This window comes from Heterocephalus glaber, unplaced genomic scaffold (genome assembly GCF_053883595.1).
Source record: "Heterocephalus glaber isolate CG9 unplaced genomic scaffold, H.glaber_assembly_v1.0 deba00001687, whole genome shotgun sequence".
NCBI classification, from domain to species: Eukaryota; Metazoa; Chordata; class Mammalia; order Rodentia; family Bathyergidae; genus Heterocephalus; species Heterocephalus glaber.
Window position 1 is genome coordinate 13,132,457 of NW_028258412.1, and position 27,362 is coordinate 13,159,818.

At 47.5% G+C, this 27,362-nt stretch overlaps 1 protein-coding gene, 1 long non-coding RNA gene and 1 other non-coding gene across 3 annotated transcripts in view; 1 reads left to right on the forward strand and 2 right to left on the reverse strand.

Moving 5' to 3' along the window:
* Positions 1–663: 663 nt before the first annotated feature.
* Cox6a1 (cytochrome c oxidase subunit 6A1) lies at positions 664–3,834 on the reverse strand. The gene is made up of 3 exons (XM_004843668.4): positions 3,554–3,834; positions 3,266–3,408; positions 664–938 (listed from the first exon to the last, which is right to left on the reverse strand). The coding sequence occupies exons 1-3, from the start codon at positions 3,813–3,815 to the stop codon at positions 855–857; spliced, it is 489 nt and encodes a 162-aa protein (XP_004843725.3). The 5' UTR covers positions 3,816–3,834; the 3' UTR covers positions 664–854.
* Positions 1,161–1,350, forward strand: LOC147821994 (U2 spliceosomal RNA). The gene has a single exon (XR_015446356.1). It is a non-coding gene; the product is annotated as a U2 spliceosomal RNA (small nuclear RNA).
* A 2,670-nt stretch (positions 3,835–6,504) lies between the features above and the next one.
* Positions 6,505–27,362, reverse strand: part of LOC106009276 (uncharacterized) — a 57,649-nt gene continuing 36,791 nt past the window's right edge. The window contains exon 4 of the long non-coding RNA XR_015446240.1: positions 6,505–6,994. This is a non-coding gene — a long non-coding RNA (uncharacterized LOC106009276). The remainder of the gene's footprint in view (positions 6,995–27,362) is intronic.

Consider the following 27,362-nt stretch of genomic DNA (forward strand, 5'->3'; position numbering starts at 1 on the left):
TCTAAAGGTTTCTGACCCTACCAACCTCCAGAGTGCCGAGATAAGAGTCTGATAACAAAGGAAGAACCTAAAAAAAAATAAGGAAGAACCTGACTCTTGGAGAAAATTCTCCAACCACAAGGATTCTGCACCAAATGATGGTACAAGGGACAGGAGAAAACAGACACAGCGAGCACTTCCTATTGAGAATCACAGGTACTTCTTTTTAGGTGTAAGCCACAGCCATTCTACCAGACATTCAATGTCTTTGCTAGCCAACTTCTGTCAAAGATCCACCCCCCTCTTTTTTTTTTTTCAAAGGCAGGGTCTCTGTAGTTCACGTTGGCCCTGAACTCACTACGTAGCCCAGCCTGGCCTCAAACTTGCGGCAATCTTCCTGCCTCAGCCTCCCAAGGGCTGGGATTACAGGCATGCACAACCATCCCTGGCTCTCAAAGATCCAATCTTAATACTTAATTAGGTGACAGCTTTGTACTCTTGTCCCACGCTTCTACTCACTCTAGGAACAAAAACTAAGGGGCTTGTTATAAACATTCAGTGGGCTGAACTGGACCTGAAACAATAAGCAGTAGACACAGACCTTTACTGCAGAAACAAAACATTAATGTTAATTTTGGGGAAGGAAAAAAAAACCAAAGAATGAAACTTTCAGCTTATGACCAATCAGAGTTTAAGTTATTTATTTAAGCCATCTCTTGCCACAAGCAAAGGGATGGAAGATTGGTATGATGCTCATCATCTGATACAAGTAAGGAAGGTGAGCTTAAGGTCCCATACATTTTTCTGGTCTGAATGAGTAATGGTCCAAATCAGAGCTTCGGTCCCCAATGCCTAGATAATGGTCCACGTTCTCTTTATTCATCTTCATAGCCAGTCGGAAGCGGATTCACATGAGGGTTATGGAACAGAGTATGGTTACCATCTCCCCATGGAAAGGGCTGTGGAGTGAAAATATCCAATTAGATAATCCCAGAAAATAGTTCAAAAACAACACTGCCATGAACTGCTTAAAACAGAGTGACAGATAATACACAAAATGGAAATTAGTCCTTTACTAGAGTATTTCAATCTTTCCATAATTTAGGGGAGCTCTTATTGCTACCTAAAGTAGACAGGAGAAAAAGAAAGGTCAAGTTAGTTGTCATTCAAGCCTCTTCCTGACTGCTTCTCAACCTTTTGGGTAAGATCATGTGTAGTATTTGGTATTTGTTCTTATCAGTTTTATTACCTGATATGTCCTTCATCTGTGCAATATATGTATAGGGAGGCAGACCTGGGGATTGAACCCAAGGTGTTTGCCCTGAGATACATCCCAGCCCTTTTTAAAATTTATTTTCAAGGGGCCAGGGATTTAGCTCAGTAGTTCCGCCCCCTGCCTCACAGGTGGAAGGTCCCCAGTTCGATCCCTGGTACCCTCCCCCGCCCCCAAAAAAAGAAAATTTCTTTTCAGACAGGGTCTCACCAAGTCACTAAATTGGGCCGGGGATTTAGCTCAGTGGTTCCACCGCCTGCCCGGCAAATGCAAGCACCCGAGTTCAATCCCCGGTACCAAACAAAAAACTAAGTCACTGAATTTCCCAGGCTGGGCTCAAACTTTCAACCCTCCTGCCTCAGCCTCTCAAAGTGCTGAGATTACAAGCCTGCACCAGGACATCAAGGTAAATAAACAGATTTCTAGGTTCCACCCAAGACTTGAAACAATCTCTAGACAGGGAAACTGCAACCCACCCTCAACTATTTTGCTTACTACCTTTGAAAAATATTGTTCTTAGGGCATTGGTTTCTAACCCAGGAGGATATTCGCTTTCCAGGGACCCAAGAGACACTGTGAGGTAATGCTGCCATCTAGTGGATAGAGGCCTCGGAGAGTGCATGCAAAATATCTTCCCACGCACAGGACAGCAGTGCTCCCCACCCCCAAAATGCCATAGCGATGAAGTTGACACCAAGCTGTTTTGTTTATTTTGGTATACAAGGGTGGCAGTGGAACTCAAAGACTCAAAAATTAAAGAGTCCAGAGCCGGGGATTTAGCTCAGTGGTTTCGCTGCCTGCTGCGCAAGCGCAAGGACCCGAGTTCGATTCCCAGGTACCAAAAAAAAAATTAAAGAATCAGGGGATTTAGCTCAGTGGTTCCGCAACCTGCCTCACAAGGGCACAATCCCGAGTTCGATCCCCGGTACCAAAAAAAATTAAAGAGTCTTGGATAAGTTACCATGAGGCTAGTCCTACACAGGATAGCTCAGTGGTGGCAAACCTGAGGCCCTCATGCTGCAGTGGGCTGTTTAAAGTTTCGCCGGCGCTGGGCTAGGTGATGTCATGAATTAAAGAACAAGGAAGAGGGTTTTACAAAAAGAAAACACCAGGGCCAGGGATTTAGCTCAGTGGTTCCACTGCCTGCCTTGGAAGCGAGCGCAAGGCCCCGAGTTCAATCCCTGCTACCAAAATAAATAAATACAAATAAATAAAAATAAAAAACAGCAAGCAGGGCTGGGGATTTAGCTCAGTGGTTTTGCTGCCTGCTGCGCAAGCGCGAGGACCCAAGTTCGATCCCCAGTACCAAAAAAGCAAGCAGTGAAGAATAAATGATTACAATATATGGACAGCCAAAGGATAGTTGAACAGACAGGTATTGATGGGGAACAGAGGAAACTGTCAGTCTCTTCATGATGCAGCTTGTATCCTTTAGATGCCCAGATCTTAGAAAGGTGAAGCATTTTCAGATCTTGCCACACTAAAAGGTTTTTCTAAGCCAGGTGTGGTGGCACACGCCTATAATCCGAGCACTCTGGGAGGCTGAGCCAGGAGGAACTCATGTTTGAACCTAGCCTCAGCAACTTAGCACGACCCTATCTCAAAATTAAAAATTTTAAAATGGCTAGGGATATAACACGGTGCAAAGGCCAGGCCTGGATTCAATTCCCAGTATACTGCACAAAAGAAAGAAATAAGAGGGTTTCGCAAACCTCTAAGTTTTATGCAACAGATAACTGTTTCAGAACTGTATCAGAAGGCAAGAGATAGGATGAATCTGAGAAAAGGAAACCAGAAGGGCGCTTCCTGTATGACCTTGAAGGAAACAGATAGGACCCCAAGTCGGCTTCCCTTCGGTTTGAGAGAATTACGCGAGAAACCGCACACGCCTGACAGCTGCGATTTTATTTTTGCAGGGCTGGGGATTGAACCTTTGACAGCTGCGATTTTAGAGCATGGAGAACTTGGGCTAGGACACACGTCAGGAAAGCTATGGGGACCGCAAAGGCATACCTTGGTCCTGATGCGGAGGTGGGGGTAGGCGATGAACTCGGGTCTCTCCTCCTTTCCGTGGCGCGACTTCAGAAAAACATTCAGCATGCTCACTCCCACCCCGGGGAGCGCCACGAAATAGGTGAGGGCCTTCCACATGCGAGCTGTGGAAGGGCCATAACCTCTTAGCTTTGCGAAGGGGCCTCCCGGTTCTCACTGCTTCCCTCAAGCCTTCAAGCCAAGGTCACAGATCCACCCTGCCTCTCCCGTGTGGGGACCCCCCACTCCCGCCGACCCCAGCCTCGGTACCTGAGCCCTGCTCGCCGTGGGCGCCACTCGACATAATCCGCCCCACCTGCGGGCGGGACCGGCCTAGCAGCCGAGAAACCCGGGATGCAGCTATCGCTGCAGCCACCATTTTGGAGGACCACTGGAGCGCCGGAAGCGGAAGTAGGGACAGTGTCTCAGGGTGGGACCACGATTCCAAAGGGAAGTTCTTATTGGGCAATGACCTCTCAATCGTGTTAACTAGACAGGGAAGTCTGCGCGATACCATCCAGGCTGACCTCATCCTGCTCAAAATCCGCGGAGCCGCGGACCTAGAATGAGCATGCGCTCTGCGCCTCCCTTTGTGTACCGCCTTTCTCTTGGAAGGCGCATGCGTGTGCCCGCCTAGCGTTCCTTACCGTCCGGCCTTGGTGAGAAGTGTGAAGAAATTTTTGTGCGAGGCATCCTGGCATCTGTCTGATCGCTCCCTTCACTGGAGTCCGTGTACAGCATATGGAAATTCCAAGCACAAACCACCCTTTCCAAAATGCCATTTCTCAAATAGGCTTGGTGGAGCACCCCTTTAATCGAAGTCTTTGGGAGGCAGAGGCAGGAGGATCACCGCTAGTGCCGCTGCCCGCCTCGTAAGCACAAGGTCCCGAATTCGATCCCCAGTACCCAAAAAAAAAAGTTAAGGTGGGCATTATGGCTCTATGCCTGTAATTCCAGCTATTTCTGAGAAGCTGAGTTGGGAGAATCCCAAATTCAAGGCCAGCCTGGGCAATTTAGCAAGACTATCTCTGGGGGGGGGAAAGTTGGGGAATATAGCACAGTTGTAGAGCACTTGCCTGGCATACTCCAGATCCTGGGTGCAGTCACCAGCATTGCAAAACAAAGAATGAATAAATCAATAAATTTTAGCGAGGCGTGCTGGTGGATGGCTATAATCCCAGCACTCAGAAGGCTGAGGCAGGAGGATCACTGCGAGTTCGAGGCCAGCCTGGGCTACATAGTGAGTTTAAACCCAGCCTGAATTACATAGTGAAACCCTGTCTTAAAAAAAACAAACAAGGGTCGGGAATGTATCCCAGTGTTGCCATGCCTGGCAAGCGAAATGTCCTGAGTTTGATTCCTGGTACTGGAAAAAAAACCCAAAAACCCCCAAAAGTTTAAAAATATACATAGGTAAAATTAAAGTGAAGTCTTTGATGATTTCAGAATGTAATGAAAGTTTTGAACTGGTTTCGGAAAAAAACCACTCCTCTTCACACAAGCACACATAGTTTAGTAGATAAAATTGTGGGAAGAGGAGACCATAAAGTACACTGGGAGACTCCTGAAAAGTCCTTGGCTTAGAGTAAGACCCTCTGGAGAGTCTGGGGCAATAGGCACCTGCCCAGAGGCCTATGATCGCTATTAGGGAGTCTAAAGAATTCAAGGCTAACTAGAAAAAAAAAAAAAAAGAATTCAAGGCTAGTCTGGGCAATATAGAGAGACCAGCACAATGGTGCACACGTGTAATCCCAGCTACTTGGGAGGCTGAGGCAGAAGCATCATAAATTCAAGGTCAGCCTGGGCAATTTAGCAAGACTGTGTCTCGAAATAAAATTGTAAAAGGGCTGGGATGTAGCTCAGTGGTAGAGTGGCCCTGGATTCAGTCCCTGGTATGGGTGGTGGTGGTGTGTGTGTGTGTGTGTGTGTGTGTGTTCGCCCCAGGGCAGGAGAACAAACAAGGATTCCTCTGGTGTGAGAGGCTTAAGCCTGTGTGACCTGGGGCAAGTTAGACAAAACAAATGTTTTAAAGTCTTGCAGTCGTGTGAACACAAAAATTTAGGGGCTGGGGATTTAGCTCAGTGGTTCTGCCTCCTACCTTGAAAGCACATCCCAAGTTAGATCCCTGGTACACACACAAAAAAATTTAGGATCCTAAAGCTTTCCAGTCTGATCCAGCAGTCAATCTTTCTCTGAGTAGCTTGAGTTTTTTACATTTCATAGTGTAGTCAGAATCATCAAGTTGGTGTGGTAGTGCCCGCCTGTGATCCCACCACTGTGGAGGCTGAGGCAGGAGGATTGCTTTTGAGTTCAAGGCCAACCTGGAATACATAGTTCAAGGCCAGTCTGAACGACATAATGAGACACTGTCTCAAAAAACGGAAAGAATCATCAAATCCCTAGGCACCATCAAACACAGCCACAGGCCCACAGTATGGCCACAGGAAGGGTCCAAGTGCAGGGATCAGGAAATCCTGGTTTCAAGTCTCCAGTCCACTATGAGCTATTCTTCCCCTTTAGAATGGGAATGTAATATGCATGTATTCATCCATTTAAGAAACATTTAATAAAACCCTGCTCTGAGATAGGCAGAATGGTGCACATGTGTAATCTCAGCTACTCAGGAGGCTGAGATAGGAAGATCTTGAGTTCTAGGTCAGCCTGGGCAACTTAGACTGTATCTCAAAACAGAAAACTAAAAAGGGCTGAGTGTGTTGCTCAGTGGTATAGCACTTGCTTAGCATGCATGAGGCCTTTGGTTCCACCCTCGTACCACAAAAACAAACATATAAATAACCCAGCTCCACCTTGTGAAGTTACTTGACTTCCATCTGGAATAATGAAGGATTGTTGAATAAAAATTAACTAAAATGCCTACTATGTGCCAGGTGTGTGCAACAGTTCACAAGAGCTAGATCTCTTCTCTTTCTCTCCTTCCCTTCTTTCCTCCCTCCCTCCCTCCCTCCCTCTCTCTTTCTCTCCCTCCTCCGCTGCACCCTGGTAGAGACAAGATTAAATAAAAAATGTCTAGGGCTGGGAATTTAGCTCAGTGGTTCCGGTGCCTGCCTTGAAAGCTCAAGGTCCTGAGTTCGATCCCCGGTACCAAAAAAAATCTAATCCCTGAAATATGTTAAAAATTAACAAATAGGGCTGGGGATTTAGCTCAGTGGTTCCACCACCTGCCTTGCAAGTGCAAGGACCTGAATTCAATCCCTGGTATTAAAAAAAAATTAACAAATGTTCATTTTTTCATAGGGCTTCCCTACATCATACAGAGTGGCCCTAAATCAAGATTCTGCCCACCATGGGCTTGCCACACAGTATATAGTTGGGCATGGTAGTTATTGTGTTATTGCCAGGTACCCTCAACATTTGCAACAAAGCTTTAGATGACTAAATTTAGAAGGACCAGAAAATCGAAACATCAATACAAAAATTATGTGGCTGGGTGTGGTGGCACATGCCTGTAATCCTAGAATGGGGGAGGCTGTGGCAGGAGAATCATGACTTTGGGCTACATGGTAAGATTGCTTTTTTTAGATGTAATATTTATTGAACACTTATTTTGTGCCCCAATCTATGCTGAACACTTTAAATAAAATTCTCCAATGCAGGAAATGATCATTCTTTTCCACAGGTCAAACATTCTGGAGTCCGGGCCAGGGATGTAGCTCAGTGGACCTGGCAAGCACATGGTCCTGTGTTCAATTCCTAGTGCCAGAAAAAAGTCTGTAAGTGAAACATTCTGGAGTCTTTAAGCACCCCCCCTTACTTCATATTCAATCCACAGACAAATCCTGCCAGCCCTTCCTTTAGCTATATCCAGAATCTGACCATTTCTTACCACCTACTGCTACCAATTTAGTCAAAAGGGTTCTCATGGCACACCTGGACAATTGTGACAGCGGAGTAACTGCTCCTTCTGCTGTCCAATCCCCCTGCCCTCTGCATGGCAGTAGAAGGATCCTTTAAATCAGGTCACCTCCTTCCTTTGCTCACGATCATCCAATGGACTGCAATTCACTCAGAGTAAGCAACAGAGTGGGCAGCCAGGCCCTACCTAACCTGTGCCCAGCCACCTCTCTGACACCATCCCTTCCTGCATGACCAGCACTGCTCCCCACTTCTCTGCAGCTACTCTAGCCCCTTTACCTTTTCTTTTCTTTCTGGTACCAGGGATCAAACTCAGGACCTTGTGCTTCAGAGGCAGGCACAGTGCCACTGAGCTAAATCCCAAGCCTTTGTCTCAGGACTTTTGCACATGCTCATTTCTCTGCCTGGAAGAGTTTCCCCTCAGATAGCCCCATGCATGGCGCCCTCATTACACTGAGATCTCGGCTTAAAAGTCATCTTATTGGAGAGGGCTTCCCTGCCCACCCTGACACTCTATCTGCCATATAGTGCCTCATCCATCTTCATCACATTCGCTACCATCTGCTGTATTAAATATTTATGGAATTACTGTCTGCCTTCCTCTACCACACGCCATGGGGGCAGGGACTTGGTTTTGTTCATGGGTGATCCCAGCATCTGGCACATGTAGGCACTGGCTGAGTATGGATTAATGCCAACCAAGATCCCACGAGGTAGATAACCATTCTCCCCATTTTTTTTGAGACAGGGTCTCGCTTTGTAGTTCAGGCTGGCTCTGAACTCACTATGTAGCCCAGTCTGGCCTCGAACTCACAGTGATCCTCCTGCTTCAGCTTCCTGAGTGCTGGCATTACAGGCGTGCACCACCATGCTCGGCCTCCCCATTTGTTTTTTCAGATGATGAAACTAAGATTCTGAGACTTTGAGAGGTGCTGGAAGTAGTGCAAGGTCACACAGCCTTAGGTAAGTGTGGGACCCAGAAAGTTTGGCCCTCCAGTCAGTTCTCTTAGCTTCAAAGCCATACAAGGTTTGATTTAGGGGACTGGGGATTTAGCTCAGTGGTTCCGCCGCCTGCCCCGAAAGCACAAGGTCCCGAGTTCAATCCCCAGTACCAAAAAAAAAAAAAAAAAAAAAGAATTCAAGGTTTGATTTAGCACAGTGGTGGTGAACACGTGGACTGTTTGTCTCGTTGAAAGCTCTAAAAGGTTTGTCATCACTGATTTAAGAAGAATGGAACTAATTCCAAGAGGTTCATTTGTTAGGCTTATTCTGACCTGATGCTCTAAAGAAAGATTAGCAAAAAGAGCAACAACTGGCCCATTTCTGGCTTTGAGACCTGAAGTAGAATAGTGATTACTAGAACTGGGGATGGTGGTGCACACCAGTAGCCTCCTGCCAAGGCTGAGGCAGGAGAATCGCCAGGAGTTTGAGGCCAGCCTGGACTACACAGCGGGACCCTGTCTCAAAAAAAGCCCTCCCCTCACAAAAGACCTTGTCTCAATAAACAGATGGAGGTCAGGAAAGGTGTGTGTTGAAGAGGAAGGGTGGAAGGGAAGTTGGGTTTTTTTTGTTTTGTCCGTTGCCCCACCACCACTGGGAATCAAACTCAGGACCTTGCGCTTGCCAGGCAGGCGCAGCGCCACTGAGCTACATCCCCAGCCCAAGGGAGGGTGGGTTTGACCAGTGCACGCTATATGCTCCTGCAGAAATATCACACAGAACCTTATTCAAATGTATAATTCATGCAAGTTAATTAAAAATAAAATAATTTAAACATTTCTGACTTCAGCAGGTCTGGAAAGCAGTCATCCTTGAGAATGGACAGAACTATCAAATGTGCCCTCAGGGTGGTGAGGTGGGAGCTCCTCATGTGCACCTTCTCCCTGTGACCCCCTGCCTAGGTACCCAGCCTCTCTGTGCCTGAGCCTCCCCAAGGCCATTGCCAGCCAGGCCTGGATTTGACATCACCCTCTCTGGCAGCTGGTAATGTTTCCGCTCATCCTGAGGCCACTAAAGCTGTCTCTTATGCCCCATTTCCTTGAAACAGGGGCAGCGGGGGCAGCTGCTGGTGGTGGAGGCAGGAGTTGGGGTGAGGCTGCCTGGCCAAGGATGGGGCTTGCTGAGGGGAGAGCTTATCTGGGGCATCTGGCCTGCTCTGCACCTTTAATTCCTGGACCACTAGATATTTGTCGGCCAAGAGATAATCTCAGGAGCAGACACTAAGGCATCTTTCAAGGGGAAGCCAGTGTGCTAGCGCCACACCTCCATCCTCTGTGTAACCTGTCTGAGCTGCTCAGGATCTTTGATTCATTCAGTTAGGGTCTCAACTGTGTCCTTGCACTGGGGACACAGAAGTGGCCCTTGTGGAACACAGTCCAGAGGCAGAGATTGACAAGTAAACAGGTTACCGTAAGTAGCAAGATGTGCTCCGCTGGGGGTCCGGACAGCAGGGGCCTGGGCACCAAGTTCAAGTCCTGGGTCTGCAACTTAGCTATATAATCGTGGGTAACTCAAGTTGCCTCTGAAAGCCTCATCTATGAAATTGAGGTTATTGTTGTGTGTGTGTTTTTCTTTTTTTTTTTAGGTACCAGGGATTGAACTCAGGACCTTGCACTTGCAAGGCAGGCTGGGTGCCACTGAGCTAAATCCCCAGCCCTAATGAATTGAAGTTATTATGAGGACTTGGGACAATCAGTATTAGCTGACATTTATTAAGCACTCACTACATAATGGGCTTTGCACCCATATGCATTTAGTTGTTGCAACACTACTGTGGGACAGGTGCCATTCTTATGCCCATATTACAGATGAGATGACTGAGAACCTGTCTCAAAAACAAAACAAAACAAAATACAGAAAATGGACTGGAAATTTTGCTCAGTGCAAAAGCCCCTGATTAAGTCCCCAGAAGCTCAAAAAACAAAACAAAAACAAAAAAGGGCAGGGGATTTAGCTCAGTGGTTTTGCCACCTGTCTCGAAAGAGCAAGGTCCTGAGTTCAATCCCCGGTACCAAAAAACAAAAAAAACTTCAGACACTGCCTTAAGGCTGCAGTGTGAGGGCAGGGAGAGCTCTAGGACCTTATGGGGCTCTGCGGCTAGGCGGAGCTAAGTGTTTCCTGGTGGAGATCTAACCCAGGGCCCCAGGGTGCTAGGTAGGTGCTCTATCACTGAACTGCATACCCCCAGGCCCTGAATCAGGCCAGGAAAGGGGAGATTAGCTTTGCACCAGAGAAAGATCCCTGACTGCTGCACACCTAGAGATCTTCGGAGGGGGCTGCAAGTGAGAATGGATTTCCTGAGGGTGGGAGGGGGCAGTGGCTCCGGGCGGCTAGGGCACTTAGGGCCCTACCTCCTGCCAGGGGGTCTGCTGGGAACCCTCCTTCCTTTGTAAATGGGGCTGATAACCGCCCATCCTCCAGGGCTGTTGGGAGCTTAAGTGTCATCTGTAGGGAGCTGGCTTTTGGAGAGGGGTGGACAGTGAGGGTGACCATTGCTCGTTTCACAGTCCCCCCCTCTGGCCAGCTTTTGGAAGAGACACCAATGATCATCCATCTCTATAACCCAACAGAACTTGGTGCTCAACCATTTTTACTTTTTGTTTTGGCAGGGGCTCCCTATATATTCTAGACTGGCCTTGAACTCACTGTGTACCGAAGTCTGGCCTCAAACTCACGATGATCCTCCTGCCTCAGCTTCCCAAGTGCTGGGATTACAGATGTGCGCCACCACTCCCGGGTTCCTCTTTCCTTCTTGGTTGCTATTTCTCTCTCTCTCTCTCTCTCTCTCTCTCTCTCTCTCTCTCTCTCTCTCTCTCCTTTCTTTCTGTTTTTTTTTTGGGACAGGGGATCAAACTCAGGACCTTGTGCTTTCGCAGCAGGCGCCAGAACCACTGAGCTAAATCCCTAGCCCGTTGGCTGCTATTTCTGTTCATATACTTGCCTGCACCAGAGGCTCCGCTCAGCCCAGCCCCTGTCTGCACATGCACTTGCCACTCTCTTCCCCAGCTCTGTCTGCAGTCCCCACCCCATCCACACCTCCTACAGGGAGCCTTCCCTGCTTGCCTCCCGCCCTATGGCTCCTGTCCCCAGGGGTACCTTGTACAAGTACTGTTCCATTTCCTCCTTTCCACTGTGAGCTCCAGGAGATCCTGTTCTGGCACAGGCCTGGTATAACAAAATGGTTCAAAGCCTTTTTTTTTTTTTTCTTAAAGACAGAGTTCCACTAAATTGTATGGGATGGCGAAGTGCACACCTGTAATTCCAGCACTTGGGAGGCCGAAGCAGGAGGATTTATTAAGTTCGAGGGCAGCGTTGGTTCTATAGTGAGTTCAAGACCAGTCCCTGGACTACATAGAGAGACCTTGTCTTTACTTTTTTCTTTCATTTTTTTTTTTTGGTACCAGGGCTCGAACTCGGGTCCTTGGGCTTTCGAGGCAGGCGGCAGAACCACTGAGCTAAACCCCCGACCAAGACATTCCTTGTCTTTAAAAAAAAACAAAAATAGGGAAAGAGGAGGATGGGGAAGTTAGAAAAATTAAGATGTGTTACATATGTGTACCTTCATTAGGTACTGTGAACATGTACTAATACAAATTTTAAAAAAGAGAGCCAGGGATTTAGCTCAGTGGTTCTGCCACCTGCCTTGCAAGCATAAGGTCTCGAGTTTTAACCTCGGTACCAAATAATAATAATAATAATGATGATGATAATAAATTACTTCCATTCAGTTGTCTGCTAAACAAATTTTTTAAAAGAACAACAAAGCAGCTCATGTGAATCTATAATTCCAGCTACGTGGGAGGCTGAAGCAGGAGGATCTCAAGTTACAAGCCGGCCTGGGTGATTTAACGAGCCCTTGTTTTATTTATTTATTTATTTTTTTGGTACCGGGATCGAACTCGCTCGGGTCCTTGTGCTTGCGCAGCAGGTGGCGAAACCACTGAGCTAAATCCCCGGCCAAGGAACCCTTGTTTTTAAATAAATAAATAAGAGGACTGGGGATATAGCTTAGTTGTAGAGTTCACACAAATTTGAGGCCCTGGGCTCAATCTCCAGTAACACAAAAAGAAAAAAAGACACAGCAGGCTACAAAATGTCTGCTTCCACGTTTGTAAAATGCACAGAAAAATACTGTGAGGACTACACACCCAGGTCATCAGGTTATATCTGGCCTTTAATATTCTTTTTAAAATGTTCTGCCGTGAATGTATATTACTTGCGTGGTAAGAAAAAAAGCGTTCACCGAAAGGCAGATGAGGAAGTTGCTACACACACCCGGGTCTCTGGCGTTCGTCCCGAGAGACTGTAAGCCGCCTGCGGGCGGGGACCCTGGGCCTGGCGCTGGCGCTGGCGCTGGAGAACGTTTCCCGCGGACCGGACCCCGCGCCTGCAGCTCCACTCGCCCCCGGTGGGTGGCAGGCTCCGCATATGCGGCCGCCGCCCAAGAGCCGCCTGGGAGGCGCACCTGCGACCTTCAACGTGGCTTTCTGGTCCCCTGATCCTCGGTGGGGGAAGGAGGTGGATCCCGCGAGAGGGAGAGAGAGAGGCGGGCGGGGCCTCGGGGACTGCTTCTCAGTGAGAAGAGACCTGCACAGACCTCTGAGACCTGCACAGTCCCGGCCTAGGGCAGGAAGAGAAATTTTCAACTTCCCATGTGGGGTGGCGGGGGGCGGGGTGGGCCCGAGAGGAGACGCTGAATGACCTCCCCTGGGGGCCTGGGAGACAGAGAAAAGGGGCTGGGCTGCCTGAACATCTCTTTTATTTTTATTTTATTTATTTAGAGACAGGGTCCCACTATATTCCAGGCTGGTCTCGAACTCACGATCCTCCTGCCTCAGCCTCTGGCTCCCCCCCCCCGTCTCTCCCTGACTCTCTCTCTCTCTCTCTGCCCCTTCTCTGATACTGGGTTTTGAATCCAGGGCCTTGACCACGCTAGGCAAGAGCTCTACCCCTGAGCTTCACCCCTAGGCGGTTCCTGAACATCACCACAGACCTAGGTCTGCATCCTGGGGTTCACACTTGACCATTTGTTTACGCATCGTCCCTACCTGGTAGCCCCTTTGATCTTGGGGGCGACGTCCCAGGAGAGGGCTGCCGTGACTCCCAATGCCCCCCCCCACCTGTGCGTGTCAGGCTGCACAGGCGCCTGCCCATCTGCTTGATTGCTATTGATTATTAATGCCAGCAGCGCCTCGTTAGCCTCGTCTTCGCTGTGACGATGGCACCTGACACACGTGAGATCATTTAGTTCTTCCAACAACCCCACGATGTTTGAACTATTAGCGACCTCATTTACACGCGAGGAAACCGAGATTCAAAGAAGCAGAAATTGACACAAGCTTGATTGAGCCAGAATTCAAATTCCCAAAGTGTGCTTCCCACCAGTACTGCTTTCTTCTTAAAGCTCCAATTATGGGAGGGGGGAGGCTATAAAGAATAAAAAAAAGTGTTCCCATCATGGCACTTCAGCCACCCCGGTTCCTTTCTGGAGGTCACACTGGAGATTTTTGATATATTCTGGAGAGGTTCTGTGTGAAATGAGCGCCTGCCTTTACTGGTTCTCACATGTTCGCCACTGACTTTTGTTTGTTTTTGCTTTTTGAGACAGGGCCTGTGTATGTGTTCCTGGCTGACCTTGAACTCACTATGTAGCCCAGGTTGTCCTCGTGGGGATCCTCCTGCCTCAGCCTCCTGAGTGCCGGGATTACAGGTGTGTGCCACCATGCCCGACTTCATCATCAATTTTCTTTTCTTTTTTTTTTTTTTGGTACCAGGGTTCAAACTCTGGTCATTGTGCTTGAGCAGCAGGCTGTGAAAGCACTGAGCTAAATCCCCGGCCCTCATCATCGATTTTCTGAAATATAGGAAGAACCATGTTTTCTTCTTCTGGAAATGGATGTGTTTTCTCTTCACAGATCCCTTGGGTCGGCATTCAGGGCCTCTCCAGATGCCCTCACCCACCTGGGTCACATTGGTCTCCAAGCTCTGTATCAGCATCTCCCCAGCCTCTTGTCTCCAGCTCCTCCCTCTGTGGAAATCTCCTCACCCCTCGAGGATCCCCAGTCAGAATCGCTCCCCCGACACACACACATTTCATGGTATGGTGTGTGGGGTGGCTCTCTCCACGCCCGGCTTCCTTTTAGATTGTCAGTTTTAGGTGTTCCTTGTCATGAGTTAGCTGGCTGTGGTTCCACCATCTGTCCCAGCCCCACACCGGGGAGCTGCAAACCAGCCTTTTTCATCATCTCCTTCTTCATCCACACATCCAGTCAACCAGAGTCCTGCGGATTTTACCTTGAATACACCTTTCAGATCTTTTCTGTTGTTTCTGCTTTGGTCCTGGTAATGATCTCTCCCCTCTGGACTTGTCACTAAATTTCTTAGGCTGAGCTTGAATTTTTGATCCTCCTGCCTCAGCCTCTCAGACTGCTGGGATCACAGGCATGCGCCACCATGTCCAGCTCACCATCCATCCCTCTTTGAAACCTTCTGATGGCTGCCTGTGGTCCTTAGGATAAAACTGAAACTCTTTACTCTAACCACCAAAGTCCGAAAGTATCCAGTCACTCCCCTGACCCACTATTACCACTAAGGACGCCTTATTCTTCCTCTGGGCTGCTTTTCTTCTGTTTCTAAAATAGGCCAAGTCCCTTTCAACCCCAGAGCCTTTGCTCGTGCCAAGAATGCTCTTCCCACTCTTCATTTTAATTAATTTATTTATTTGTGGTGTTGGGAGTGGAACTCAGGACCTCGTACATCTAGACAAATGCTCTACTGAAGAGCCGCACCCTGAGCCTCACCAACTTCAGTACTGAGGGTTAGTGAGGCCAAGGGCCAGGTGTGTCTGGCTTACTCCTGTGTTCCTACAGCAAACACAGTTCCTGCTCAGTAATATTGATCCCCCCCCCACACTACTGGGGGATTGGACCCAAGAATGTGCTACCACTGAGCAACATTCCCATCTTCTTTTTTTACTTTTATTTTTTATTTTTTGGTCTTTTGAGACAGGGTCTCATTATATAGTTCAGGCTGGCCTCAAAACTTGCAGTGACCCTCCTGCCTCAGCCTTGTAAGTGCTGAGATTACAGGTGTGCACCATCGTGCCTGGCTCTTTTTTATTTTGAGACAAGCTTTTCCTAAATTGTCTGCGTTGTCCTCCAACTTTTGATCCTCCTGCCTCAGCTTCCCTGCATGTTGAGGTCATAGGGGTGAGCCACTGGACCCAGGCTAAATATTTTTTTATTGTTATTTTGCTGTTAATGTACTTCTGATAACAAAAGAAAATACCCCGATTGTCTTCAGATAGAAATAGGTTAGCTGGTCAAAACCCCCCTGGGCGGATCCTTTAGAGCTATTGCCAATTTATTGGGGTTTTTTTTTTTTTGGTACGGGGGATTGAACTTGGGTCCTTGCTCTTGCAAGGTAGGCGGTGGAATCACTGAGCTAAATCCCCAGCAGCTATTGCCAATTTAAATGGCAACTGTAACCTTGTTTCCATTTGTAGATTTTTGAGGCAGGGGAAAGGCAGTTTACTTGGCCTGCCTGGGAGCTTCCTCTAGGCAGTGGGTTTCCCTTCTTAATTTCTAGTCCCTCTCCTGAACTTCTGTGTTGAAAGTTGGCAGAAGGGGGCCAGGGATGTAGCTCAGTGGCGCTGTGCCTGCCTGGCAAGCCCAAGGTCCTGAGTTCAAACTCTAGTACCAGGGGAAAAAAAGGCTGGTTGTGGTGCTGCAAGCCTGTAATCCTAGCACTCAGGAGGCTGAGGCAGGGGGATCGTGAGTTCCACGCCAGCCTGGGTCACATAGTGAGCTCAAGGTCGGCTCTGAACTACAGAGTGACACCCTTGAGGAAGTCACTTGCTCTCTTTGACTCTTTTTTTTTTTTTTTTTTAATTTTGAGACAGGGTCTTGCAAAGTCACTAAGTTGCCCAGACTGCACTTAAACTTGCAGTCCTCCTGCCTCAGCCTCCCAGAGTGCTGGGAGGACAGACATGGGCTGCCACGCCAGTTTGAGCCCCCTTTCTTACTATATAAAATAGTGACAGTAAGGAAAACATCACATCCCAACTATGTGGACTTTTTTGTAGTTCCATAAACAAGCGAACTTGGTTCCCGCTTCGGGTTTCCTGCCTGGAGCCCACTTCCCTGGCTTGTGTAGAGTCCTCCCCTCAAGTGTCAGACTTTGCAGACAAGGTTTCGTATGCCTCTTAAGAGAGCTGGTCTTTTGTTTTGGTTTGCCTTTTTGAGACGGTCTCACTATGTAGCTCAGGCTGACCTTAAACCCACTATGTAGCCCAGGCTGGCCTCCAACTCACGGCAATCCTCCTGCCTCAGCCTCCTGAGTCCTGGCATTACAGGCGTGCGCCACCCTGCCCGGCTATTTTTTATTTTTAAATTTTACTTTGTCATTCATCTCTCCTATTCGATTATAAATTCCACGAGGCCCTTTAACTTGTCGTTTGTTATGTCCTGAATAGTTGGCATAGGTCTTGGTATCTAACATCTTCTGAGGTGAGGTCTAACTGTGCACCAGGCAGTCTTCTGAGCATTAAATGAGGAAAGCACTCTCAAAATAACTCTTTGGATGGGCCAGGGATTTAGCTCAGGGGCACCGCACCTGCCTCTTAAATGAAAGGTCGTGAGTTAGATCCCGGTTAAAAAAAACTCAAACAACTCTTTAGAGAGAGTAAATATATTGTTAGGGCTCCTTTCCGGAGGAGGAAACTGAGGCACTGGGCGGCTGAGTGCCGTGTGCTGAGGACAGAACATTAGGTGGTGGCTGCGCGGGAACTGGAGTCCATGCTGGCTGCGCAGCTGGACAGGAACCATCCGCCTCCAGAGCGGCTCCCAGGGAGAGCTCCCGAGCTCTCTCGGGGAGGAGCGATCCGCTCTGTGAGGCGGGACCCTCCACTTACAGGTCCCTAGACAGTGAGGTCTCCAGATAGAGGAACTTAGCTCAGACAAACAGCAGCTGAGCACTGACAGCGGGTCCAGATTAGAGGGCAAGCAGCCTCCCTCCACCCGTAGCTGGTAAGGGGCTTCTCACGTCCGGCGTCAGCCTGAGTCTTATTCGCCGCAGATATGGTGAGTGGCTGGAGGCGCTCAGCGGTAGAGCCTTGCCTAGTTTGTGTCAGACCCAGGTTCCACCCTCAACACCAGAAAGAGTCCACAGAAGCTGGGCGTGGCCTGCAAGCCTGTGATCCCACCACTCGGGAGGCTGAGACAGGAGGATCACTTTGAGTTGGAGGCCAGGCTGTTCTACACAGTGAGTGCAAGGCCAGCCTGAAGTACATAGCAAGACCCTGGCGCACACACACACACACACAAAATCCACGGAAGGGGCCTTGCTCCAAGTTTCTGTCTCACCTCATTTATTGGTTCATCCAACTTCTCATCCATTCACCCAAGCACAGGCTATTTGCTGTAGTATGCCCAGACTGCAAGAGGTGACAGAGAAGAGCATTATCAGAGCTATCTACTCCTGGCCTCCTGCCTCCCCCCAGGGCATCTCTTGCACCCAGCCCAGGTGTTTATGTCTCTTTGCTAATTTGGGCGGGGTGGGGTGGGGTGGGGGGGTGGGGGGTGGGGTGGGGGGTGGGATGAGAGCCTCATCCGATGCTTGGTTTGAGGCCTTCCAGAACTTCTCTTTGAGCTTCAGCTCCAAGCTGCCTGTTTGGAGAAAGAGGCAGCAGATAAATACAGAAGGTACTGTCATGTCTAAAGGAGAAAGTAAATGAAATAAACCAGATTAAGGAGATAGGGCCTGATGGGAGGGAGCCAGGGAGACTAGATAAAGTGTCCAGGACTGAGTTACAGGCCTGTGATCCCTGCAAGCTGGAAGGCTGAGGCAGGAGAACCAGAAGTTGGAGGCCAGCCTGGGCAGTCTAGCAATGTATGGAAAACGTGGAAAGGCTTTGGATTCAGTCTCTAGTATCACAAAAAGGGAGTAATGTCTGCTACCCAGGGTTGTGAAAATTAAATGAAGTAAATTGACTTGTAAGTGCTTTATAAACTCTAAAGTGCTGAGCCAATATTTGGGACTATTGACTGGGGAGAGATGAAATAAAAATCAATGAATAAACAACTGCACAATACCTTCCTGTTTATTTATTTATTGTTGCTTTGTTTGTTTGTTTGTGGGGTTTTTTGGTACCAGGGATCAAACTCAGGAGCTTCCCCTTTCGAGGCAGGCAATGGCACCGCTGAGCTAAATCCTGGCCTTATGTTTTATTTTTTGAGATAAGGTCTCACTAGGTAGTCCAGGCCAGACTTGAACTTGCTATGTAGCCCAGGCTGGCACTAACTTGTGACCCTTCTGCCTCAGCCTCCCAGATGCTAACTAAAAACAAAACAAATCAAGCAAGCAAACAAAAAAAAACCCCCAAACTGTAGCAGGTGATTTCTCTTACGTAATCTGATGAGATGGGTTATCGATAAATTCATTGAAAAAGTCCATTGAAACAGGAAATCCTCAGGACTGGGGATTGAACCAAGGGCTTTCCCACTGAACTACATCTCCAGCCCTTTTTATTTTTTACTTAATTTCTTTTGGTACCGGGGATGGAACTCGGGACCTTGTGCTTGAGAGGCAGGTGGCAGAACCATTGAGCTGAATCCCCTGGCCCCCCTAGCCCTTTTTATATTTTAGTTTGTTTGTTTGTTTGGTGCCAGGGATCAAACTGGGGAACTTGTGCTTGCAAGGCAGGTGGGAGAACCACTGAGCTAAATCCCTGGCTCTTATTTTGAAACAGGGTCTTGCTATACCCAGGTGGCACTCGGATTTCTCAAACTTGCCATCCTCCTGCCTTACCCTTACGTGTGCCCCAGAAGGATCTTTTGAGCCCAGGAGTTCAAGGCCAGCTTGGACAACATAGCAGCTAATGTAGGCCTAGTCTAGAATAAATAACTAAATTTTTAGAATATATTTCTAGATTATTAGAAATTTCTAGAATACCCTTCAGTCACCCCCCACCCAATACTCTTTTTGGAGTACTGGGTATTGAACCTGGGACTTTTCGCATGGCAGGAAAGCCCTCTATCATTGAGCTATATCCCTAGCCCTTCATAACTTTTTTTTTGGTACCTGGGATCGAACTCAGGACTGTGCACTTTCGAGGCAGGCAGCAGAACCACTGAGCTAAATCCCCGGCCCTCTTCATAACTTTTTGAGACAGGATCTTGCTAAATTTCCCAGGCTGGCCTCAAACTCGAAATCCTCCTGCCTCAGCCTTCCTAGTAGCTGACATTACAAGCATGTGCCACTGTTCTCAGTTCCCATAGTCTTTAATTGTTCAGGCCACACCTAACCCAACTACCTTTCTATCCCCCAGTGGTTTATGACAAAACTTTACCCATTTGTTCCCATTGCTGTCCATCGTGGGCCAGCTGGGCTTTGCCTCATGTTTCTTTTCTTCCCTTTGTTTAGGAATCTTTATTCTTTGGAGCAGTTTCAGATTCCCAGCAATACAAAGCAGAAGGCATTGAGAAACCATACACAGCCAGCCCACATCTGCTCAACCTCCCCACCAGAGCAGGGTGCTCCCCACAGCTGTGACCCCACTTCATCACCCCATCATCAGACTGCTTTACACTAAGCTCCATTCTGGGTGTCCTGCACTCTCTGAGGTTGGACAAAAGTATAAGACAGGTTCCAAACCATTTTTCCTTTCAAATATTAAAATATTTAGCAAGCTGGATTTATCAAGCAGGCTGGTGGTGCACACCTGTAATCCCAGCACTCTGGGAGGCTGAGGCAAGAGAATCACAGGTTTTGGTGTTTTGGGTGGGTTTTTTTTGAGACAGAGTCTCACTATGTAGACCAGGCTGACCTTGAATTCACTGTGTAGCCTGGGCTGGCCTAGATGACATTGTGGTGACCTTTGATCCCCGGTACCAAAGAACAAAACAAAACAGAACCTGTGGCAATCCTCCTGCCTCAGCCTCTTGAATGCTGGAATCACAGGCATGTGGCACCATGCCCGGTGACAAGTTTAAACTCATCCTGGGCAGTTTAGTGGGGCTCTGTCTGAGAAAAGGGCTGGGCATGCGGCTCAGTGCAAAGGCCTGAGTTCAATCCCCAGGACCAAAAATAAAAATGAAAACGAAAACAAATATTGAATATTTAGTATTTAGAAATCGGTAATATAATCCCCGGTACCAAAAAACAAATAGAAATTGGTAATATACAGTGGACCCTCGAGCTATGATCCATCTGACATATGAACATCTTGGGTTAATTAGATTAATGGAAAATTCATCTGCCTCTTGCTATCTATAGCGTGTACCCAGGTAAACACCCGGATCTCAGCTATACTAACTTAGTTAACCAGTCCCCAGGAACCCATCAAGCTTATAAATCCGCTGTCCACTGTACTGTCTTTGGTCGTCTTTTTTGTTTGTTTGTTTTTGGTATGGGGGATCGAACTTGGGTCCTTGAGCTTTTGAGGCGGGTGGTGGAACCACGGAGCTAAATCCCCAGCCCCTGGTCATCGTCATTGTGTGAGTGTGTGTGGTAGTGGGAATGGGACCACCTTGGCACTGAGCTGCATCCCCACACTCCCCCCGCCCCTCCTTTTTTTGAGACAGGGTCTCACTATGCACTTTAGGCTGGTCTTGAACTCACAGGAATCCTCCTGCCCCAGCCTCCTGGGTTTACAGGCATGCACCACCATGCCTGGCAGGTTTTCCTTTAAAAAATAAGGATGAGGCCCGGGGATTTAGCTCAGTGGTTTCTCCACCTGCTGGAAGGACCCAAGTTCAATCCCCAGTACCAAAAAGAAAAGAAAAGAAAAAGGATGTATCATTTTCATTGCATTTTTATACAATATGAACAAAAAACATAGTTACACATGAAAACAGCAGGTAGTATGTATTTTGGAACAAATATCAATTACCTGAAGCAAATAATTCCTCAAGGCCACCAAAATTAGGAAAGTCTAACTTTTTAGAGTCTTTCTAAAGCATTCTACTCTGTTATAGAAACATCATTTTTCTTAGCCAGGTGTGGTGGTGCACACCTGTAATCCCAGTACTCCGTAGGCTGAGGCAAGAGGATTGCCACAAGTTCACGGCCAGCCTAGACTATAGTACATAGTGAGTTCGAGGCCAGCCTGAGCTACATAGGGAGACTCTGTCTAAAAAAGAAAAAAGAAACATCATTTTCCTTTTCCCAGTTGAATTTCACCAGTGTACAATTACACAGTTTAATAACAAGGGTAACTGATAGGGCAAGCAAGTCAGCTGACTCCTGTTAAACAGAGTCACTGCTGAAGCCAGCAGGAGGAGTTTAGTAGCTGGTCACACCGGGAACTAATCAGTCAGCCCAGCCGCTGTGGACGTCACATCATCCTGCATGGTAGAGTAGCCAAATGCCAGCCAGTTAATTCAGGGAGCCAGCTCCAGAGCTTTCTTAATCCAGGGAGTTGGTAAACCCAGAAAACTACTGTAGAACCACATATAAGAAAAGGCCATCTCTTGTTTGTTTGGTTGCTATTTTATTCTGATTTTTTTGAGACAGGATCTTCACTATGTAGTTTAGGCTGGGCTCGAACTCACAGTGATCCTCCTGCCTCAGGCTCCCAAGTGCTAGGGTTACAGGCGTGCGCCACCGCACCTGGGATGACCAGGGTTGATTTGTCCTTCTTCTTGTTTATTTGTATTTTGTATTTATTTTTTTTTACACTTTTTAAATGAAAGTTTTGCAGTTTTTGTTTGTTGCTTTTTTGGTGCTAGGGACTGAGCCAGGGCATGTGCTCTACCACTGAGCTAGACCTTCATCTCCCAGAGGGGAGTCTTTTCTTTCCTTTTCTTTTTTTTTAAGACTTCATTAAGATTATAGGGTTAAGGGGCCGGGGATTTAGCTCAGTGGTTTTGCCACCTGCTGCGCAAGCCCAAGGACCTGAGTTCAATCCCCCAGTACCCCCCCCAAAAAAAGATCATAGGGTTATATATGTTAAGTGCTATTAACTATCTCTTATTTTGCTCTTTAAATTACTTATACTTTAGGTTTCTCCTAGAAGAGACACCACACAACATTTAAGCTTATGTGTTGGACTTATTTCACTTCAGCACTAAATGAACTAGACTTCAAATTCCATGCATGGCACCCATGGTAACAGGCTGGACGTGACCGAACGTGCCTAATTGGGGTAATGACAGGGGAAGGATCTTGGTATTAAGCTGTGGTTCTCAGAGTGTGCCCCAGCATCCTGGGAATTGGTTGGAAATGGAAATTCCTGGGCTCTACCCCAGGCCTCCTGTGGGAGACTCTTAGGGGAACAGGGGCAGCAGCCAACAAACCCTCCCTTGAGTTAACAGGGGTTCATACCTCAGGCTGACTTGTGCCACATATCGGCTGTGTGATCTCAGACAAGTCACCGTACCTCTCTGAACCTGTTTCTTCTTTGGAAAATCTGAATAGCAAACCTCCCTTACAAAGTAATTGTGAGGATTAAATGAAATACTTCATGTACAGTACCTAGTACAGTGCCTGAGACACAGCAGGCACTCACTTCAGGAGAGGAATAGTTAACATTATTGTCAGAATTATAATATTCCTAATCCTGAGTGGCAGCTCTAATTAGGGTGATAAACATTTGGGAGCAAAAGGAAAAGATGTGAGGGGTTAAAAATGTGAGGCGGAGGGGCCGGAGATTTAGCTCAGTGGTTCCGCCGCCTGCCTTCCAAGCGCAAGGTCCCAAGTTCAATCCCTGATACCAAAAAAAAAAAATGTGAGGTGGCCATGGTGGCACATGACTGTAATCAGCACTTAGGAGGCTGAGGCATGAGGATCTACATGGTGAGACCCTGTTTCAGCTCAGTGTAGCAGAAGCTGGCCTTGAACTCTCACTGATCCTCCTGTCTCAGCCTTCTGAGTACTGGGATTATAGGCATGTACCACACAGCCAGCTGTTTTGTTTTTTTGTGAAAAATTTGGGTTTTTTTGGTACCAGGGATCGAACTCAGTTGGGTCCTTGCACTTTCAAGACAGGTGGTGTAACCACTGAGCTAAATCCCCAGGCCCAGCTGGCTGTTTTTTTTGGTTTTTTTAGTACCGGGGATTGAACTCAGCTCCTTGAGTTTTCGAAGCAGGCCACGAAACCACTGAGCTAAATCCCCAGCCCTTAGCCAGCTGTGTTTTGACAGAGCCTCACTAAGTGTTCCGGTGGGAATACACGAACTCACTATACCTTGAATTCACTATGTAGCCTAGGCTGTCCTACAACTCCTGGTGATTCTGCCTCAGCCTCCTTAGTGCTGGGTTCACAGACCTGCACCACCACGCCTGGCCTAAATAGGGTTCGTGTAGTATACTTTATAGAGAGTAAAATTCTTCCTACATAGTAGACAATTCTATAAATGTGACAAAGACATACGGCTCTGTGATCACTATTGTGGAAGAGATGAATGTTCCTTGCTTCCTACGCCCACTTGTCCACTTCCTGAGGGCCGTAAGCTCCTGTTTCTTCATCTCTGGGATGGGGACCACAGTGCCCCATCACTGGGCTGCTGTGAGGAAGCGAGTTACACAGTAAGCACTCAATAAACCCCAGGCTGGTCGGGATGCTCCTCCCTCACACGGTCCCCTATTCCAGCGCTCTCAAATCTCTGTCTCTGTCTCATTCTCTCTTCCTATCTCTCTCTGTGACACACACACACACACGCACACACACGCACACACACGCACACACATGCAAAGACATTTTTGAAGCCTCTTGTTTCTCTGAGGTTTTATTTACAGGCCGCGCCTCATTGTGAATGTGAAAAGAGAGAGCCCGGCCCTCCTAGACCTTTCATGTGTAAATCAGCCGGCCGGAGCGCGGGGTCAGCGGGAGGAGGGTTTCCTCGTAATTACTCCTGGAGAAAGCTCTCCCGGCGCTCCGCTCCGGCCTTCCTGCCTCTGCTTGAGGCCCGCGGCACTGGCAGGGCCGGCAGGGGCCCAGGTGTCTCGGCCCGGGCCGCCAGAGTGGGTTTGTTGGAGGCGGGAAGTTTGGACGGGGTGGGAGGGGTGGAGGGACGCGCTGGGGGGCCCAGGGAGGGGAGTAATAAAGTTTTTGTTTTTGTTCCGGGGATCGCACTCGGGACCTTCCTCTTGCAAGGCGGGCGCCGGAACCACCGAAATCCCTGGCCTAGTAATAAAGTTTTTAAAATGATCTTTTATTCATTTCTTTTTCCAATGGAAAAAAGTTACACGTTCTAGAAAAAAATGTGCAGTGAATCCCACCAGCCCTTTAATATTGTTTACTGCAGAGGGTGAGTTTGGATGTAGGAGGACACTAAAAACATTTCCTTTACACACTGTGTGCGGTCTTTGTGTGTGTGTGTGTGTGTGTGTGTGTGTGTGTGGTGCTGGGGAATCAAACCAGGGCCTCTGGCAAGAGCAGTGCACCATAGAACCACGCCCCAGCCCTAATTGCTTTAATTAATTAGTTTATTTTTATTTTTCTGAGACAGGGTCTCCCTATGCAGTTCAGACTGGGCTTGAACTGGGTCTAGACTGGCCTAGACTCATGGCAATCCTCCTGCCTCAGCCTCCTCGGTGCTGAGCTTACAGGCATGTGGCACCACATCTGGCAATATTTGAAATTTTTCAAAAAACTAGCCAAAACTGTGATTTATTTTCTGTAATTCTGATTTATATTGTTTTCTTTTCTTTTCTTTTCCATTAAGTTTATTGATACATTTTAGATATAAAATACAGTTGCATTCATCATTGGGATCTGATTTATATTCATTAAGGGAAGTACAACGTTCACTGAATGAGCACAAAGTTCATTAAATAAATACAGTGTAAAGCTGGGTTTGGTAGTGCACTCCTGTAATCCCAGCACGAGGGACACTGAGACAGGAGGAAGGCCAGTCTAAACAACAGAAAGACCCTGTCTCAAAATAAATAATAAAGTGTATATTAAAGAAAATATATAATTCCCCTGAAGCATCTAAAGACAACCACTGTTAACTTTTGGTTTATTTCCTTTTAGTTTTATATCTAAGTACATTTTTTAAAAATTTTATAAAGCACACACTGAGAAACATACAGAAATGATACAATTGAAGAAAGTTAGAAAATAAACACCTTTGAAATCCTACTATTCAGAAATAATCACTATTTACATTTCAGTGTACAAACTGAATCCCTGCCCGCAAAGCTTTCTTTGGGGAGTTAATTTTGGTCTTTTTTTTTTGGCTTTTTTGAAGCAGGATCTTGTTATGTAGTTAAGGCTGGCCTTGGACTCAGGGTGATCTTGCCTCAGGTTTCCAAATGCTGCGATTACAGGTGTTCACCACCATGCCTGGCTGGTGCTTTTTTTTTGTTTTTTTCTTTAGAACTAGGGGTTGAGCCCTAGCTCTTTAATATGTACTTTTTTGATCTTATGACAGGGTCTCTAAATTTCCCAGGTTTGCCTCGAATTTGTGATCCTCTTGCCTGGTCCTCCAGAGTAGCTGGGATTACAGCCATGTGCCACTATTCCTTGCTAGTTGTAGAATTCTTGCTTTGCATTCTTTTTTTTTCCCCCCTCTAGTCTCTCTTTTTAAATTTATTTTATTTATTTATTTTTTTGGTACCAGTGATTGAACTTGGGACCTTGTGCTTGCAAGGCAAGCAGAAGAACCACTAGTCTCTCTTTTTTTAAATACTATATTTGCTTTGCATTCTTTTTTTTTTTTTTTTTTTGGTATCAGGGATCGAACTTGAGTCCTTGTGCTTATGAGGCAGGTGGCAGAACCACTGAGCTAAAACCCTGGCCCTGCTTTGCATTCTTGAGTTCCTTTTTTTTTTTTCTTTTCTTTTGTTTTTGTTTTTGTTTTTGTTTTCTCTGAGAGGTCTCACTATGTAGTTCAGGCTGCGCTCAAACTCACAACGATCCTCCTGCCTCAGCTTCTCGAGTAGAGTTCAGGTTTTCAATCCCTAGTGAACAAAGAAACTGGCCTTAGTGGTTCATGCTGCAATCCTAGCTGTGTTTGATCCTCAGCACTGAAAGTGTTAGTTTTCTTTACAGCTGCACACCCAGTCTATGAGACTTCCGGCCCATCTCATGATGTGTGCAGGACACTGGCCTCCTGTAGGAACTCAGGCGTGGTGGCTCACTCCTGCCATCCTACCCTGGAAAGGCTGAGGGCGGATGATCGCTGCAAGTCCAAGGCCAGCCTAGAATGCATAGGGAGAACTTGTTTCCAAGTAAACAAACAAAGAAGATGGGGAAAGAGGGAGCCAGCTTGGCATGCACGATTGGGTGGGAGCACCTGGAATTTAAATGCCTGCCTCCTCTCCCCTTTGCTTCCTCTCCCCTAACACTGCAACAATTACCACCAATTACTGAGCCTTTACTTGTCTTTGGCACAGAGTTTTATTTCCCACAACTCTGTGAGGTTGATGATCTTATCATGCCTGTTTTACAGATGCGGGAGACTGAGGTTTAGAGAGCTAAATGTCTTTCCCAAGGTCATGCACCTGAGAAATCCTGCAGCTTGAGTTAGAACCAGGCGATCTGACTCCCTTTGTGTGAATTTCCAGGTTCAAACTCTGCTTTTACAGGTTTAAAAAATAGGAGGCCCCTAAAAGGGCTGTGACTTACCCAAAGCCAGGGAAAGATCCCAGCCCAGATTCCTAGACTTTTCCCACACTAGTCCATTGTCTGGTCCCAGGGTGCCAATCTAGGGACTTGGGGCTCTAGGAACCCCAAAACACTGCCTTAGAAAGTCTTCCTGTGGGGCTTCTGAGTTCCAACCAGACTCAATCCTCTCAGAACTACTGCCCCAGCATGCGTCTCCCCTCCAGGGCTGGGTGCTGCCTGTCCGTCATAAAGAAAGGAAATAGCAGTTAAGCACCACAAGCCCAGACAGGGAGGAAATCAGGCAGCTCCAGTGCACGTTCAGCCACGGCCGTTCCACCATTAGGAGAACAGAGCATTAAGACAACAGAAAAGAGCTAGTGAAGGAGAGAAAAATGTTCAACAAGGAGCGGATCCTGGGGCAGCGCTGCAAAATTGAGCAGTGGAGAGGGAGATGGTGCGGAGAAATGAATGGGACTCGGCTTTGGCCAGCAGGTCAGAGGTTTAAAAATGCCTTGGCTTGAGTACCCACTTCAATGAGTTGTGGGTGTCTGACCTAGAAGTTCCAGCCACTGCATTTTCACAGGAGGCCTCCTCAGCCCTAAGAGGAAAGCTCTCCCGGGAGCACAGAGCTGAAAGCGTGGGATAGCGTGGGATACG